Genomic DNA, 18,320 nt, shown 5'->3' on the forward strand with positions numbered 1-18,320 from the left:
TTGAAGGAGTCAGAGAGAAAGATGGATTTTTGTAAATAAAATTTGCTGAATGAATAATTCATTACACTGCCAGACAGGATTAAAATTCTACACATGCAGATATCCTCTGACAATTTTCCTAAGGCTAAATAGTGTATACCTACATTCCCGACTTCCTCAAAATACCCAGATAAACACACGCGAGACGTCCCTCCGAGCATATACATGTTCAACTGAAGACACTTTCCTTCATCACTAAAGAGGTCACAGAATTCAACTCAAAACTGTTTTTATTATCTGTTAAAGTGTAAATTATGTCTTGATAAATTGTTTCATGTTTTGGTTTGTAAAACGCCAGAAAATGAAGAAAAATATCCAAAAACCCAAAGACATTCAGTTCATAACGTAGAAAACATTCACGTCTGAGGAGATGGAACAAGATACATTTTCAGCATTTTTGCATAAAAATACTTCAATAACTTATCAGTTATTAAATTAGGGGCAATTAATTTTCTGATGATCGACTAATTGATTAACCAAAGTTATCTTCAACTACTACACTACACCAATAAGTCCAGAAATGTTTAAATACATAAAACAAATAAAGAATTGTTCCTCTGTGAAGTTATGACGTCATTTGATATTTTAGTAAACACCAAATCTAAAGTGAATGAACTCAAACGCTGGTTTTTACTCCGGTTTCCTTTTTTTCACATCAGGTTAAACTTCATATTTAACTTTTTTTTTATCTTGGGACCAAAAGTTGAAATTGACCCTAATTTACCACTTTAATATCTACATTAGCTTGTTATGTAATGTTATATTAAAATGCACACATATAAAGCACCTCAACATCAACAACATATACAACACACAATATAAGCCAATAGCAGCGCAAGAGAAATAAACATTCAGAGATAAAATCCATCTATTTGATGTTTTATTGTAATATTGATATATATATATATATATATATATATATATGGGGATACAGTAAATTGTCTGGAAAACTCATTTGAGAAACTGTTTGAAGATTAACAAAAAAAGGCAAATATAGCAAATTAAGTACCTGACAAATCACGGTACTTGATTAAATTGGTGCAGCAATCTCATAAAAAGCCAGTTAAGCCAATAAACCATAAAGCAGCTCATTGAATTGCCCACAATACCCCGATATAAGCAGAGATAGAAAAGAAGGGATACGTTGCTATAAACAGTATGCTAATTCATATATTCTCACAGGACAACCTTAATATACATATCAGGATATAATGTCAGGACCCGCTGTGGGTCAGGACCCCTAGTTTAAAAACTAGGGGTCCTGGATGTAGACACAGCAGCTTGACTGAGTTAAGCCTTGACCTCAGAGGCAATTGACTTGTGTACACAGTGGCATTCAGCCTTTACCAACAACACATCCATCTCCAGCCATACTCTGCCATCTGACTCCGTCCTTCTCTTCTTCTCCCCTTCAGACTGATGAAGAGAGGAGCGCAGAGCGGGCCAGCCAACCGATGATCATGACTGGCTAGGCGAGCGAAGGCAAGAAGGGAAAGAAAGCCAAAGAAGAAGGAAGGAAGGAAGGGAGGGAAGAAGAGGAGTACATACACACTGCTGCTCATCTCCTCATCTCCACGGCAACCGTGTTCACACACTTCTGGGAGGAGACCTAGGCGAGCTGTATCAACAGCGTTGGAGGAAAGGGGAAAGAGAATCGGATGGGAAGAGGCGAATGAAAGAACATCCCTTCATCACCTTCCATCCATCATGTTTTAGTTTTGTTTACACGCAGCGCTGACATTTTGAGTTGGTGGCCAACTTTTTCAAGATCTTTTTGGTTGTTTTTGCCCCTTTAAATGTAAAACCATCATTTCTAAGCTATTAAATGAATGATTTAATACTAATTACTGCACATTTTGTACATATTATTACACTTTAAAAACAGTCGTCATCAACCCTGCTGCTGCATCCTCACACTGATAACGCCCCAGCTTCACCCATCTCCACCCTCACCCTGAAAGACCCCCGTCAGTCTTCTGTGCGTGACTTCATCTGTCTGCCAACCCTTCATCCGAGGCTATGAGAGGAGGAGTTGAATCCCAGATCACTCCATCATGCCAGTTCTGAAGAGTAGAGAGGAGATCCGGGCTGGCAATGTTCAAGGTAGGCCAGCGGTTTGAGTAACTGGATTGTATTTGTGTGTCTGTGAGCAGTTTCTGGAAATGTTCACTGTGCTGAGTGTCAGCTGAAGTTTTGCCTCAAATTCTCGTATCAGAAATGGTTTATAAAACATCAGAAAACAGGAAATGCCTGTCAGGCTTTCCCAGAGCCAGACCCAAGATGAGATCTGTTCAACAACTGTCCAAAACCCCAAAATATTTAGTTTAAAATGATGAGAAATGCAGCAAATTCATACAACTGAGCAGCTGGAGAGAGAGAGAGAGAGAGAGAGAGAGAGAGAGAGAGAGAGGTGACATTTGTGCTTGATAATTGACTTGAACCTTTCGCCGTCCTAATAATTTTCTGACTAATCGTTTGGCCTCTAGTCCTGGTAATATCATATCATTTCCTGTGTTGACTCATCGCCACAACAACTGTTAATATGAAACAGTCGTGAGTGTTTGTTTCTTGTGTTGTCCTCTAACTCGACCCCACTTTAATCACCGAAACTCTCCTCACTCATGATAATATCACATCTTGTCAACCATCAGAGGAGGTGGAAATAATGAGCTGAAGACAATCTACAGATGTTTCATGTTGGATATTAGATAATACGTTATTGTGTAATTTGTGATGACACATCTGGTGCTGCTTGAGATAATAGCTGCAAGGATCTGCCTCATGGAAAACATGAAGAGAAGCAGTTTTATCACTTCATAACATTATACTCTAGATGTGTCTCAGAACAGAAGACCTGTGTAGGACATGTGTTTAATTGACTTTCATAGTAAAACTTTATTAGTATATTTGAATTTATTTGTAAGTGTAGAAACTCGACCCATGTTTGGCTGCTCTCCATTTTTTTCCATTGCGAGCAGGAGAGCGAAGGGAAGAGAAGGACCAGAGGATGAGGAAAAAAACATTCATAGTGCAAAAGAAGAAAGGACAAATTGTCTTTTTTTTTTGGTCACACGCTTGTTCTGGCTGCATTGTGAGCGAGCCCAGTGTTGAGATAAGGGATAACGAGGCACTAGCTTCAATAAGCCCATCAAACCGACGAGTTGTGCTGCTTCACAAGGGAAAACAGGTCTAGACAATAGTAACCGTGTAAAGCTAGAGAGAGGGGGAAGCTGGAGCCTATTTTATTGCTGAGCTTGTGCTCCTTTCAGCAGCAGCAGCTCAGGAGTTTGACTGATAAAAAGGCACATTTAAACGTTGGAGGGGCGTGTAAAGATAATGGAAGACTTGTCTAAGAGGACGAGAGGAGAGATAAAGCAACATCATCTCTAAAGGAGAGTTCACACATGACATTGAGAAGACTTTCAGGAGCACAGACTGAACTTTTAGACCCATGAAAAGTGTGTTTGAACCTTTACACTCACTTCTCCTCGCGTGTTCCAACAGTTTTGAAACAGGAAATGTTCTGTCACAGTGTCCGGCTGCCGCCAACCGATTAGTCTCTCGGTGGCGACGCGGATTAGATTCTTGGCTGGATTTTTTTATTTTTTTAAGCTTTTTGTGAGACCAGTTTATACCCACAAATCTTAAATAAGCTTTTCCACATTCAGCGACTCACAGGATCTGATGTAACTGTCTAATTATGATGGGCGTCTTTTTTTTGAAGCGTGACTTTAGAGGAGGTGTGTGACAGCTGGTACGTTCCTCCTTCACAACACAACAGCTTCAACACCGAACAGACCTGCTGTTTTTCCCGCTCGCTTACTCGCATATGCTGCACAGACACGGCGCTCTACAGTTCCCGAATTCCTCCGCACAATATTTCACTCAAAATTTCACCCCCCACCCCCGTCCGTCTCAACAATCGGGTCTCAGCTGACACTGCGGGCTTGAAATGGCTGCATGTGAACTGTGTTTCGAGGGCAGATTTTCCATCTGAAAGAAGAAGGAGAGAACATGACAGCGAGCGAGCGAGGGGTTAAGGCGTGGCAGACAGAAAAAAAAGAGACAGACAGGCGCAGGCGGGTGAATCCAGAGGGAGCTTCTTCTCTGACAGTGGATGAAGGAAGCAGCTTTGTAGACAGATGTAGCTCTGAGTGCGTAAGCAACAAGGCCTAGGAGGGGCGTGCGGTTGCAGCAGCGTCGTGATGCTGGCTGCATGTTTTCGGAGAGTGGGTTGGGTTGAGGGGATTAGTGGATCTGAGCGCTGGCCTCTGTTTTGATCAGTGGACCGTGAACAGAGCGGGGAGCAGTGAAGTGCCGTGAATATAAGGGGCGTCGAGATGTTGACGCTGGGGCTCGCAGACAGCCGGCTGAGTCAGTTTTGGATACGAGCCTCATGTGACCAGCTTTACAAATGTTGATTGAGTCGTTGAAGGATTACAGGTGCTGAGCAGCCTGCTGTTTGTTGTTAACGAGAGCCAGAGAGAGAGAAGTAGTTACAGAACGCCTCAGAAATACCTTTTATCATCCAGTAGAATAAAAAAATCAGCTAACAAAAATAAATGCAGTCTAAAGGCTGAAACGTCTTTCAGTGGTTGTTTCTTTTATACTTGTGTATGTCGAAGCTTTTTATTTCACTGCTTCACATCTCCAGAGGAGTTGGATCAATGTTTACATTTATTTTTTTATAGAAGCATCATTCCACCTTAAAACAACAGACTTTGTGAAGGTTATAATGTTCAGATTTTAGGGAGGTGTTTCTAATATTTTATCCATAGAAACACAATTCAACAGCCTCCAAATCAACACTTCTCTAACGCAGTTTTAACAAAAGCTGAAGCGTATTAACTTCAGGTGGGAGGACTCTTACAGTATCTAACAGTTATCACTTTCTCAAAAAGCTACACAGATCTTGAACATCGGTACTTTGTAGATTTCTCCATTCATTCAGCGCAGACGGTCACAGATTGAATGTTTTGAACTCATCCTCACATTTAAATGGTCGATAAGAAAAAGAAACAGTCCAGACAGACAGTAATGTTTAATGAAGTTGAAAGTGATTTGATGTTAGAGACAGAGATGCCTCTTCTACCTCTCCTCTTCTGCATCCAGCCATGTGTGACTGTGAGAGAAGGAGGCAGAGCTAAGAATAGAGAAAAAGGGGGGCCCGATGCTGTGATGCCGCCTCTACCCACGTTGCGCAGCTTCTCGGTGTGCCGTTATGTTACTGAAGTCAGCGGGCGCTCAACCACTTCGCATTGATATGTTTGCGCAGGCTCGGCTTAACTTGAGCACATTGCGATCCGTGGCGTTTGCTATGGAAGTCCTTTTTTTTTCTTTTTTCATTGAGGTATCAGATGCACAAATGGAGCTACAGATCAGTCTTTCACCCTGTGTGTGTTCACTAATAACATGATCAGAATATCTGGGCTGCTACATGCAGAAATTTCATCAGAAAATTGTCACTTTTCATGTCGTGCCAAAGGGAGACCTTTTGAAGCTCTTCCATTGACAGACGGGGAAGAGAGTCACTGGGTTTAAAAAATATATAGATATATTTCAGATGAATGGAAAAGACTGATAGAACAAAAGATCTGCAGGCTGAGAAAAGGGTCGAGGTGATGGAGGAGATGAGAGGAGTTTGATGGCTGGATAATATTTGATGATGCTGTCCTCAAAAAGGCACAAACGTCAGGACTCACAAGAAATCCTGTCAATCAGATGGTTTTGCTGAGAGGGAACGATAAGCTGTTAATTATGTTTTCTAAGAGGGAGAGGAAGATGATGAAAGAAAGGAAAAGAATCAGAAGAAGAAATAGATCTGTGTGATGCTGCTCATCAACAGACACTTATACTTGTTTATTATTGATTTTTAAAATGACTATTTTTATCTCCATCTTCTCTAAGTGACCCCTTTAGAAAACTATTATGTTAAAGTCAGATTTTTCTCTCTGGCTTTCTGCGTCGTCTTGGTGATATTTCACAACTTTCCAGCAGTGCTGTCAGAAGGCAGCGTCTGTCTGACATCTCCAACGGCAACGTTTGGTAATTTATTCAAAGTTTCAATGAATCCGTCCCCGTTTGACCCTCAACTTGTCAATTAATTAGCCGTGACTTGAGACGGGGAGCAGGTTCGGAGAGTACACAGCTGCAGAGGTGAGGACTCAAAACATGAGGCAACAACACAAGCTCAGTAGGGGGAAAGAGCTGCAGCTGTTTTCTAATGAAGCAGCAGAAACAGGTGATCAGTGAGAAAGAGGCAAGGCAGGAAGGTAGAGCTCAGCTCTCGGGGGGGGTAAATTGGAAGGTGAGGACCACATTTCGGCCTAAATGGAGGAGAGTGTGCTGAAGTTTATTTGTGAGGGATTACGTCTTGAAAGAAATGTTCATGGTTCATGTTGTTAGTTCAGTTGCAGTTTTATGACACAGGATGTAATCAGTTGTACAGTACGTCTCAGGTTATTATCAAGGAATCTTTTTTTAATATGAAGCTCTTATAGATGAGGGAGATGATAGAGAATCAGTAAATCCACTCACATTTAAATGAAACCCCTGATTCAGTGCTCATCTCATCACATCTACTGAGGTTGTGATTAAAATGAATGAGCTGATAATCTGATGAAGAGGCATCGATCGTTGAATTTATTCTACTGAGTTATGGGCATGAATGTGAATGAATGTTACTGCAACGGCATCTTTAAATGAATCTAATAATTAATAAACTGAAAATAAAATGAGATAAATGCTGATCAGTTTCACAAACCAAAAATCTGTTTCACACTTAAATGTGTAAATTCAGTGTCTGTTTTGGTTCGATTCTCTGTTTGTACATGATGGAAAATCAGAAAAATGACAGAAACATGACTGCAGTGCAGGTGATTCATATGCAGCAGGTGATTCAGTAGATTGTAAAGTTGAGTTTGATCAGATACAAACAGCTGTTCACTTTGTTCTTTTACACCCTATTTTAACTGTGATTAAAGGAATAATCAAGCACACTTACTATTTCTGTTCAAATAGTCAGACATCACGCTGTGCATGAAATGGGATAGTAAAGTGGAATATAAATAGGAAGGTGTGGAAATGATTAATATTTAATACTCAGCCAGTCACATTACTTGTCTCATACCTTTTAGTTCATTTTAATAAGCTGTGCCAATTATAACGGTGCCTCATATGTTTGCTTGGCTCATCCAGAGGAGTTAAAAGCAGCACAGATTCACAGTGAAATCGAGGTTATTTTCCCTTTTTTTAAGCTGAGTTGACAATTCTGAGGATATTTTTTAATAAGACAATGCTGCACACACATTAAAGCACATCAAAGGCTGAGCCTTACTGGAATTCATACTGTAATATGGACTAAATATGTCTACTGGTAGGAAAATGTATATTCAACATGTTTATTACACGTTGACATATTTTTCTGTAATTTCCACACATATTGTGCATTTCTTTGCCTCGATGCTGGAATCAACAGGATATGTGATGCTGTTACGACATGATGTGACGAGCCTGGTCCGAAATCACAACATTCTTTATTTGCATTCACACTCTTGAGTCATGAATACTCTGCAGGGTGAAAATAAACACATTAAAAGAACATTATAAGATGCATGCAGTTGGCCTGACATCAGAGTAGCCGTGGTGATGCTCAGCTGATGACCAGCAGGCAGAGGGATTTGTATTTACTGCAATGTCACAGGATCTGTTAGACTTGCTCCAAGACATATCCAAAGTGTTCTTTCTTTAATATGTGTTATCAGTGGATAACAGCCTGGAACTATTATTTGCATAAAAGTGAAATCAATTGAATCAGACACAGTGGGCTTGCTTGTAGGCAGTATAGCTACAGGTGCTGGAGGAGGTGTAAGGACAGCTCGCAGGCAACTCCAGAGGTCTTAGACTGGTGTGAGGCTTTAGGTAATTAAAGGAATTATAGGAGAGAGAGAGGCCGGATAGTTGGTCCGTCATAAATAGTCCCTTGAGTCGTAGGCACCATAGGAATGCTATAAAAACCTCCAGAGAGCTGCAGCTGTTGAATGCAGTACAGCAATACAGTCGACACCCAAATGGCTCAGAATGTGGACAGAAAACTCCGTTATCACATTTCAGCTTTTCACATGAAAGAAACCTGAGAAAAGACATTTTGGGCTGTAGAGAGGCCTCTTCATAGACTGTGCTGCCTCAGATAAAATAACACGTATCAGAGCCAGTTATAAAAAATAATAAAACAGGCTGGAAACCAATAGTATCCAACATAATGTACATACTGCAGAGACATGGCAGAGGTCTGCATGGACTGCGTAGCTCTGAAACAGTGGTGGTCCAGACCCCTCTGAGGCTCTGAAGGCCCGCGTATCGCAGCAGTGAGGGACACGTCACTTTGCTGCTAAATTAAGTCCAGAGCAGGAGATATAACCTCAGTGGAATAAATGGCTTCAATGAGGTAATGAAGACCCCGGGGGATAGATAGATCCTGCCTCAACCCTGCATTTTCTTCATCTCTCTGCCTCTGAGTGTGTATATTTGGTTGTGTGTGTATATATATATATATATATATATATATGTGTGTGTGTGTGTGTGTGTATGTATTGCACTGGTGTGGTTATGTGTGTGTGTGTCTCGGTCAGTTTATATGCCTCTGATGAAGAGACCATATAATGTTATTTAGAGGGCCGAGGCAGCCTCAGTACGACAGTAGAGATGTGTAGTGCGTCTCATTATAAGTGCAATTAGCAAAGAGAGGATTCTTGACCAGACTAAGTGCACTTAATGAAACACCGCAGACTCTCTTCAATAAACTAGTGATTTTTTTCTTTCTACAAGACAGTGAGAGGCGACAGATTATTAAACAGAGGAGAAATCTGTATTAGAAGATTACTCATAATACTACATGCTAGCACTCTTTACTACCCCTTATATGTTATATGTTCTATTCCCCTGACTATATGTTTTGTTTTGCTCTGCTTTCCTAGTAATTCTACAACACTGACCTCATCTCTCTCTCTCTCTTTCTCTCTCTGCCTCTCTCATCCCATCATGTTTCAAAAATTTAGAGGATATGCCTGGAGGTTTTCTATATTTTTCTTATTGTCAACAAATCTCATGTGCAGAGCCAAACCAACAATGAATCAATCTTACTTACAAGTGCTGTGTGTGTATCCAAAGCCTGATATACCTTATTCCTCTGTGCTGTAGACCTCCGTTGTTGTCAAAAAAAATATTAAAAACATGTCAATGAGTCACGCTGTTGCATTTGGTTGGATGTTGCTTTGCAACAAAGAGTTTTGGGCACATTAATTTGCTCAAAAGACTATTAACAGTGATCACTTTCAGTCTCTGGAGAGTAGTTCCATGTAAGGTGTGGTTCTGCATTCTACATTTCTCAAACAGTACAAAGTCATTAGGTAGTGATATGCTAGCGACAAGCTAGCAAAGCACTATAAATGGAGTCACATTCCCGTGCGTGCTCATGGGCATCTGCCTTACACAGAACTACTCTCCAGAGATTGTAAATGTGATCGCTGGTATTAGTCTAAACAAACTAACAAAAGTCTTCATGTCACCCAGTGCAGCGCTGTGGCTCACTGACATGTTTTTAATAGTTTTTGGACAGCAGTGGAGGTTTACAGCACAGAGGAATAAGATTTATCAGGCTTTGGATACACACACAATACTTGATAGTAGGATCAGGTCATTGTTGGTTTGGCTCTGCACATGTATACATACATGTATACAGACAATAAGAAAAATACAGAAAATCGTCAACCATGTCCTTTGAAATCATCATGATTTAAAATAACGCTGGAGATATTCTATTTTTCTTACTGTCAACAATATATGTATCCTACAAGTATTGCTTGTGTATCTTTATTCCTCTGTGCTGTAGACCTCTGTTATTGTTCAAATACTATACTAATATATATATATTATATATAAACACTAAAAACACATAAATGAGCCACAGCGTTGCCCTGGGTGACATGATCCTCCATCACCATGACCTGCTCATGTACATATTCACTAGAAATAAAAATAGTTTATGACATGTTTTTTTAAAGATTTACATCCTCAGTAGGAACAGACGGGCTACAGACAGGCTGGAGAAGTCAGAGAGTATCAAGAGACGTACTAATGTATTGTTGGTTTTAGTCTTTTTGTGGAATTAATATAGAACAATATAGAGCAACACCTTTCATGTAAAGGCTAGTAAACTGATGCCATGGTGGGCAACAGCAGCATAGTGTGTTTTATTCATTTAAAGTAGAAAGTGAGACTATTTTACAGCAAACATTCAGCTCACACTGACAGTTGACTTTGTGCGAGTGAATTGAATAATTACAGAGGATGTAAATAGAACGTGTTTGCTTCCACTAGCCCTGCACAGGAGTCATTATAGCTGCATGACGTCTGATTACCTGACTGAACACAGCAGCGCCACACGGCTCTGACTGACAGCTCAGAGTGAATGTCATTCACCCAAGACTACACCAGGTGATTTAAAACTTCGTTTTTCTCAGAGGGATGGTCATCTGTCCACTCACAAACAGGAAGCTCCTGTGGGATTCAGTCTGAGGCCAGTGAGGAAAACCACAAAGCTCTCTTTATCTTCAACTACATTTTATTGTGTGCATTATTCATCTGCAACATCAATTTGAGTACCTGCTTCTTCCTGCTTTTTTCTGTTGTGCTGTTTAGGTGAGTTTAGTGAAGTATGTTGTTGAAAAGCTTCCTGCAGCTGGATGGATGCTGAATAGAGACGCCCAACACCATTTTACCCTTCACTTGCTAACATCAGAGCGATAAATAAAGAGCAGGAATAGATGTAGTCTTGTGCCTACAAAGCATTTGAGACACTTTAGATGGATGTGCAGGAAAACCAGCATATGTCCACCAGTCTGTAGTTAATATGATACAGTCCTCTTCTGAATTATTGATGATATATTGGAGTTGTAACAAATAGAAACCTGTTGTTACGTCTCCTCGGGGGATTTTTATCTACATCTTTAAATGAAACAGAAACACTCACCTCTCAAAGGTTTTTCTTTAAATGGTTGACTTGTGCTGCTATTTAAAGCAACAGTAGTGTTTAAAATGTGTTTAGTGTGATTTGTTATGATTTATAAATCATGTCTGGAGCAGCGTGTGCTCAGCGGAGATGACAAAAGTACCACTCTTACCTGTAACTGACCACCCACTAAATGTAAATGGGGCTTCTTAATAGATATGCCTGTCAGCTTATGTTATCCACAATGCCTTTCAAATGCTATAGAGCACAGCCCACCACATCAAGTCTGGAGGGATGTAGTAGAGCCTGATAATGATGGCCTACGTGTGGCAGATTCAGATTGAATGTCTCTCAGGCTGCTGCAGTATGTAATCCACAGCATGTAACCATTGAAGTGCACATATTACTGTGGGAACTGACAGGGGACTTGGTTGATCAAGGCTCACAGTTCATGGCTTGATTGATCAAGTGGAATTTTTATTGGCAGTTTGGAAGTCCATGAGTGTGAGTGTGTGGCTCAAGCAGCTCCGGTTATTCTGCTGGCGATTTGTGCCATTTGACAGACTTCTTGATCAATGCACTTTGTAAATGTTAAGTGAAATATGACTGATGGCTCACTCTTATTGGCATGATCCAGCTCAACCCAGAGCTACAAACCTGATTTGTGCACGTGCGTTGGTGCATGCGTGGGCATGTAAAGGCCAACGCGTCTTCACATATTGAGAAAAAAAACAGAAGCCATATAGAGCTCTACGTGTCAGGAGGGCTCAGATGTCTGAAAGCATGAACCCAAACAGTGCTTGACCTACTGTGTTTGCACGGCCAGTTGTGTGCTCACGCATGTGTGTCTTCATCGGAGCGCTGCTTAGAAGATTGCTCACGTCTACTGTAAATTACTGGATGCAAGCTGTGCACACATGTGGGTGTTCTGTGTAGCCACTCGTCGCCACTTATCCGTGTTTTCTCTGGCACTGCATATGTTGTTGTAATTGCTGTGTAAGTGCTGTAATGGACACACAAGAGGCATAAATTCATATGTCAACTTGGATTTATTGTGGCAGTGTTTTACTTTTGTTCTATTATGCTGCGAGTAAACGATCCACTCTTGACTCCCTCTATTGAAATGTTATTAATCGGGAGCCGTTAATGACAGAGGAGACGTTGTATAGGTCTGATTATGTCATTCAGCGTCAGGATGGATGCTCCCTCCGGCGTCTTATTTCTGCTTATTTGCCTGTAGCCCTATAGAGACTCATGTTTAATGTGAGGTACACTAAAAGGCGGAGCACTGGATCATCTCTATCTGCAGGAGTGCATTAACTTATCTCCTGTGTGTGTGTGTGTGTGTGTGTGTGTGTGTGTGTGTGTGAAGGCGCCGTACTATTTATTTCATGTTACGAGCGTAGATAAAAGTAAATTGTGTGTTATTAGGAGAGGACACGCACCGCATGCAGGGTGCGAGTTGTGTGTATCTCCCTGTCCATCAGGGTGTTATGTGGAGGCATATTTGAATTGTTACTATGGAAACGGAGCACTGCTGTTATACAGAAACACATATCTGAATGGGTCTCTCTCTGCTCCCTCGTTTACTGTCACACTTCTTGCGTTGTCTTTTGAGATTTTTTTCCTCATAGTTTCCCTCCGGGTTTGCCCCTCTCACTAGATTTATCTGCCCTTTTACACAATTTCCATCCTTTTTTTCCCCCCACAACATATTTTCTCTCTTCCTTTTTACAGTTTTCCCTTTTTTTTCCTTTTTCTTAGATTTTCTTAACCTCCTCTCCACCCTTGGCTCTTCTTTTATCATCTTATTTCTAATCATGTCCTCTTTTCATCTTTTTCTTTCCTCCACACCTCCCTCCCTCCCTCCCTCCCTCTTCTGGGTTTCTTATTGCTGTTCTTTCCTCCACCTCCATCTCTTTTGTGTATGTCTCTATTTATTCCCTCCCTTCCCCACTCTTCTCTCTCCTCTTCTCTTCTCTCTGCTGCCTTCCTCCCACTTGCTTCCTCCTCCTCCTCTCTCTCTCTCTCTCTCTCTCTCTCTCTCTCTCGGCTCCACTGTGGCGTCCTCATGGAGAATTCAGCTAGTTTACAATTAGCATGTGCACCTGCAATTAAGGCTGACAAACCCCTGCTAATTAGAGCTTTTAGACAAACTGTTTTTAATGTGGAGATCACATTTCCTCTGCTTGTGATTTTCCACAGGCCTTTTCTCTTGTGTTCGCCCTATTTCACAGATTACTGCTTTGCTCTCTGTTGCTGTTTTTTTTTTTTTTACTTCTGTCAGATTTCAGCTCTCCTCACAACTTCTCTCCTTCTCCTCTGTTCTTTGGACTTTTGTTTCCTGGTGCCGCTGACTGGATCAGCTTCACAACACGCGGAGTGCTTGATAAATAAAAGATTACCGAAGGTGTTGTGTGTGAGCGAAGAAGAGAAAGGAGCTTTTTTTTACTCTGCCCTTCATTTATCCCTCTCCTAAAGTGCTCCTCCGTGCTTAATTTAGAATATGAGCATGAACATATACTCATTAAGATTCCTCGTCTTTATCTACGCAGAAAATATGCTCAAATTTCTACTCCTGATACGCTGGCATGTGTGTGCGCTCACACACATACGCACACACTAAGAAACCACAATTTTCACATCAGGCTATGACTAATTGTGTTTCTCCCTGCCTGTCACCTCCCTCTGCTTACATCTTTCACTCCGCCTCTCCTTCACTTTCTCTCTCTCCTCTGTTCCCTCCATCATTTCTCCTCTGTACTCCGCTGCGTACGGCTGCTAATACAGGAGCAGTAAATAATAGCAATAACAGTAAATAATAGGTCTGCAGCTGACTTTAAAGAACAGCGAAGGGATGTGAGCGGGTCGGAGGGAGCAACTGAAAGGAGAGCAGGTTAAAGGGGAGAAAAGTAACGAAAGAAGTGTGGGAGGGAGAGAGAGAGAGAGAGAGAGAGAGACTCAGTCAGTGTCTAATGGTCACTTAGCCTGGCAGCTAGTCCATGAAGCTGTAAGGCTGTCAATCTGTCAAAATGCACCCAGTGCTGTCCTGACTCCTTCAAAACACACACACACACACACACACACAACTCACTATCTCTCTCCCGCTCTGTCTTTGATGTGTGCCACAGGGTTCCTCCAAGGAAGTCACAGCACAGTATAATGGATGTGGCGTTGTCACTTGATGCTCTATGAGAGCTCGCAGGCCTCTCTCAGTGTGCAGTGTGATACTCAGCTATTTGGGTCACTTAGTTTGGTCTGCTGAAGGGCCTGAATCATCTGACCAATAACAGATATTTAATATTTTATTAGTATTATTCATGCAACTGATTCTTCACCCGACGTGTAGATCCATCAGATGAAAAGTTAAAGTATAAAAAGAGGGAATGAAAGAATGAATAAATACTCATATATGTAATGAGCTCACTTTACTGATTGAGCAGGAGATTGTTCACCATTATACGTTGATTTAAGACACTACAACTATTTCATTCACCTTTAAAGGTGACCTCTCAGTTAATATGTTATTTGTTTTCCATATGTTAAGTTAAGTTTCCCCCAAATATACAAAATGATACTTAATACAGAATAAAAATGGATGATTTGCTCCATTTATGAGTGGCTGTAACTCCCCGAACCCCCCCGACTACGACCAAACAACACCACAAAGAGCTGCGTGACTCTTGACTGCTGTATTAAAATACAACTCATAACTCATCTTTCATCTGTATACTGGGTTTTTGAGGCAAATACTAATATCAATATTTTGACAAAATGATAAAGATTATGTCGCTGATTTGTGATTTTTGATATTTCTGTTCTGCAGTTATTCTTGTAGATAAAGATCCATCTTTGACAAACTAATATCAGCAGATAATATGGATGCAGATGATTTGTTGTATGATTGTATCACTTTAATGTGTTTTGGTTTGTCTCTCCGTCTCTCTCTCTCTCCCTCCAGGGACGGCATTTACACTCCTCCACAATGCTTGTCAGCCTCCACCTTTCTCCCTCCTGTCTTCAGGACAAGCGCTTCGTCTCCCCCTCCTCCTCCTCCTCCCCCCGTCGTCCTCCCGCTCCACCTGCAGACCAGTCATCCCATCATCTTTACCCTCAGCCTCGGCTGACCCTGCCCTTCCTCTCCTTGTCCTTCTCTCTGCTCCTCCTCTCCGTACTCCTTTTGCCCGTCTGCGAGTCTCGCAGGGGTGGAGGTCTAGGTTCAGGGCCCGGAGGTGCCCCGGGGGGTCAAGGCGGCCAGAGGGGAGGCAGCAGCCAGAGGGGTGTTATCATCCCTCCTCAATACTCTCCTGGCTCACCGGTTCTTCCCCCGATCAACCCCAAACTGATCAACTCACTCAGTATTGCTGTCATTTTGGTGGGCAACTCTAGTGAAGTCGCCCTCGGGGCTGGACTTGAGAAAGAGGACTTCCTGCATATCCCTTACCCCCCCAAAGTCGAGGTGGTCACCATGAACGAGACCGACCCCAAGAGTATCATCAATCGGATCTGCGGACAGATGACGAGGAACTCGTTGCAAGGCGTAGTGTTCGGTGACGACACGGACCAGGAGGCCATCGCTCAGATCCTGGACTTCATCTCCGCTCAGACTCACATCCCCATCCTGGGCATCCGGGGGGGCTCCTCTATGGTCATGGCTGCCAAGGTAGGAAAACTCTTGAGCTGCTTTTTTTAGCATTGAATTATGAATTACTTATTGATAATAATCATGGCCGTCTGAGAAGTGGATTATTTAATTAATTTGATATTTAAATACTACAACCTGTAGACTGAAAACACTGCAGCAGCCATCTTTAAAGACAAAACATGACAAATCATGTTTGTAACTGTTTGAATCAAGAGCTTTGAATTCCGTCAATGACGGAAAACCAATATTTCTAAGATAATCCTATTTCTTTGAGCCAAATCCATCTCTCCTTTCATACTTTTTAAGACTTCTTACCACGCAGGGCCGCTCCTCGTTCCAGCCGGCCCTCTTTGATGATATATTTCGCCGTTAATTGACCTCCTCAGTGAGCCTGACCTCATATTGAAACTCCTGACAGCGAATCGACTCAACTGGAAAAAGGACTCACAGCACGAAACAAAAGAATACATAACAAGTCAAAAACCATCTCTGTGGGATCGGGATATAAGAGATCTGGCACAAACCAGGCTGCACGAGGAAAATCTATGATCCAGAAATGGAACAAAAGCTTTGAAACGCACCCTTAAATAATGTTGTGTTAATAGGCTTAGCAGTGTTCAGTGATGGGAAACACGCAGCACTTCAGGATGCTGCCTGTTTCCTCCACAAAATAAAAGGTACTGATGAAGTTATATTTGGTTTAGATGAATTGTCACTATTATTATTACTACTATCATTACTGTATTGTAGTAAAGAGATTTTTAACAAAGAGAACTTAACCAGTAATGGAATATTAATAGAATATTAATATATTTTGGTAATCAGTAAATTGATTCATGTTTTAAATACTAAATATTTGCTGCTTTCAGTTTGACTCGTTGCTGATTTTTCTGGTCTTATAACCTGAATTAATATCTTTGTAGCAGTCTGAGGAAATGTGACCATTTTTCTGAAATTTCTAGACAAAACAATTAATAATTGTAGGAAAATAGTCATCAGATTGATAAATAATAAACATCATTGTTTGTTGCAGCCCTGATGGAAACATATAAAACACACTCCAGCTTCTTAATCTCCAAAATAAAACATCATCAAATAAAATGATATAAAAAAGTATTTTACACAGTAATTCAGATTTATTATTTGTTATTATCTATCAGAAGGCAATAAAAATGTGTCTTTGGCTCATAATATCATAACTCATTACACTCAGCGTAAAAAAGTAGAAAATCTCGATGTTGAAGAAGCTGCGAAGTGTAAAATATGTGCAACTCTGCATCTTTATCATGTTAAAAGCAGGTGAAATTTATGTTTTTTTTTTTTTTTTGGATGATTGATTGATTTATAAATGACAAACATGTTGTTTGTAGGAATTGTATGAAGTTACACTAGTGAACACAGAAGCTTTACTGTCACACCAAACCTTCCACCTGCAGAGCAGCCGTCAGTCTGAATACTAATCAGACAAAGTGATTTCTTGTTGTAGTTTTAGTTTTCACAACAATGTAATTCATATATAATGTGAAGTCACGTATCTTAACAAACATATTTGCCAACATTATTATCATCTCATTAAATAACCTAATTAGAAAAACTGGTTATATTTGATGATTTGCAGTGATTTTGGTGGGATAATAAGCAACTGTGGAGCCAGAAGACAGACGGTTATAACATGGAAATCAGATCTGAAGCCTTTACTTGTTGCTTCACAGAACATTTAAATCAGGGCTTTCTCTCAACGTGGATCAAGAGAGAATCAAATAAAAGCTCCGGTTCAAAGAGAATCACGTTAATGTCCCCCACAGTACGTCAGGTTCAGAAACACCCTGAAAGCCTTCGGGGGCTTTTCTTCCACTCGTCAGTGACACACTATGACAGACCGGTGCCTATAAAAACCCAATAGTGGACTGAAAACGTGAGAAAGGCAGAGATGATGGGAAGCGAGAGGATTTCTAAGAGAGAGAGAGAGAGAGAGTGAGAGGGTGAAGGTTATGAAATAACACAACTTGTGTGGGTGTGAAGGAGGAAGAGGATTCAGCTCAACATATAATTACCCTATTTTACAGCTGACAAAGAGACAGGGGGGCACAAACTGAGAGTGACGAGAGGGGGGAAGCGAGAAGAGTGTAACAGACATGTAAAAGCACTGCTGAAGGAACAGAGCACACACACACACACACACAGAGAGACAGGATGTGTGTGTGTGTGTGTCGGGTGGGTGCACCTGCATTACACATCATTTGATGCTTAACACAGTTTTTGAGGAAATCTCGGTATTTTCCCCCATTTTCAGTGATTACTGTTGACTCGGCTCGTTCTCTTAAACCTTTATTCTTCCTCTGTTACGCATGTTCACTGTCAGTCACACACACACACACACACACACACACACACACACACACAGAACGAGGGATGAATGCGGTGGATACGGTTGGCATAGCAACCACTTGCTTATATATTTCTCTCTACATACTGTATAAAAACAGTTACAGTGGGAGAGAGAAAAGGAATGATTATTTCTGACAAAAGCTGAGCTAGAAGAGAAAAGGGATAATGCTGTAGTCATGGGGGGGGTTTGGGGGGGGGTTTGAGGGGGGGGTCAACAGATGAATGAATAGATTAAAGCGT

General features: G+C 41.2%; 1 protein-coding gene across 7 annotated transcripts in view; it reads left to right on the forward strand.

Annotated features, from left to right (window-relative positions):
• The window catches only part of grin2bb (glutamate receptor, ionotropic, N-methyl D-aspartate 2B, genome duplicate b), a 99,529-nt gene that overhangs the window by 10,411 nt on the left and 70,798 nt on the right, over positions 1-18,320 (forward strand). For all 7 annotated transcript variants that reach the window (XM_042399406.1, XM_042399397.1, XM_042399434.1 and 4 more), the window contains 2 exons: positions 1,455-2,142; positions 15,009-15,710. In XM_042399406.1, coding sequence (XP_042255340.1) covers positions 2,134-2,142; positions 15,009-15,710 — 711 coding nt within the window. In that variant the 5' untranslated portion in view covers positions 1,455-2,133. The remainder of the gene's footprint in view (positions 1-1,454; positions 2,143-15,008; positions 15,711-18,320) is intronic.

This window comes from Thunnus maccoyii, chromosome 2 (assembly GCF_910596095.1).
Source record: "Thunnus maccoyii chromosome 2, fThuMac1.1, whole genome shotgun sequence".
Classification (NCBI taxonomy): Eukaryota; Metazoa; Chordata; class Actinopteri; order Scombriformes; family Scombridae; genus Thunnus; species Thunnus maccoyii.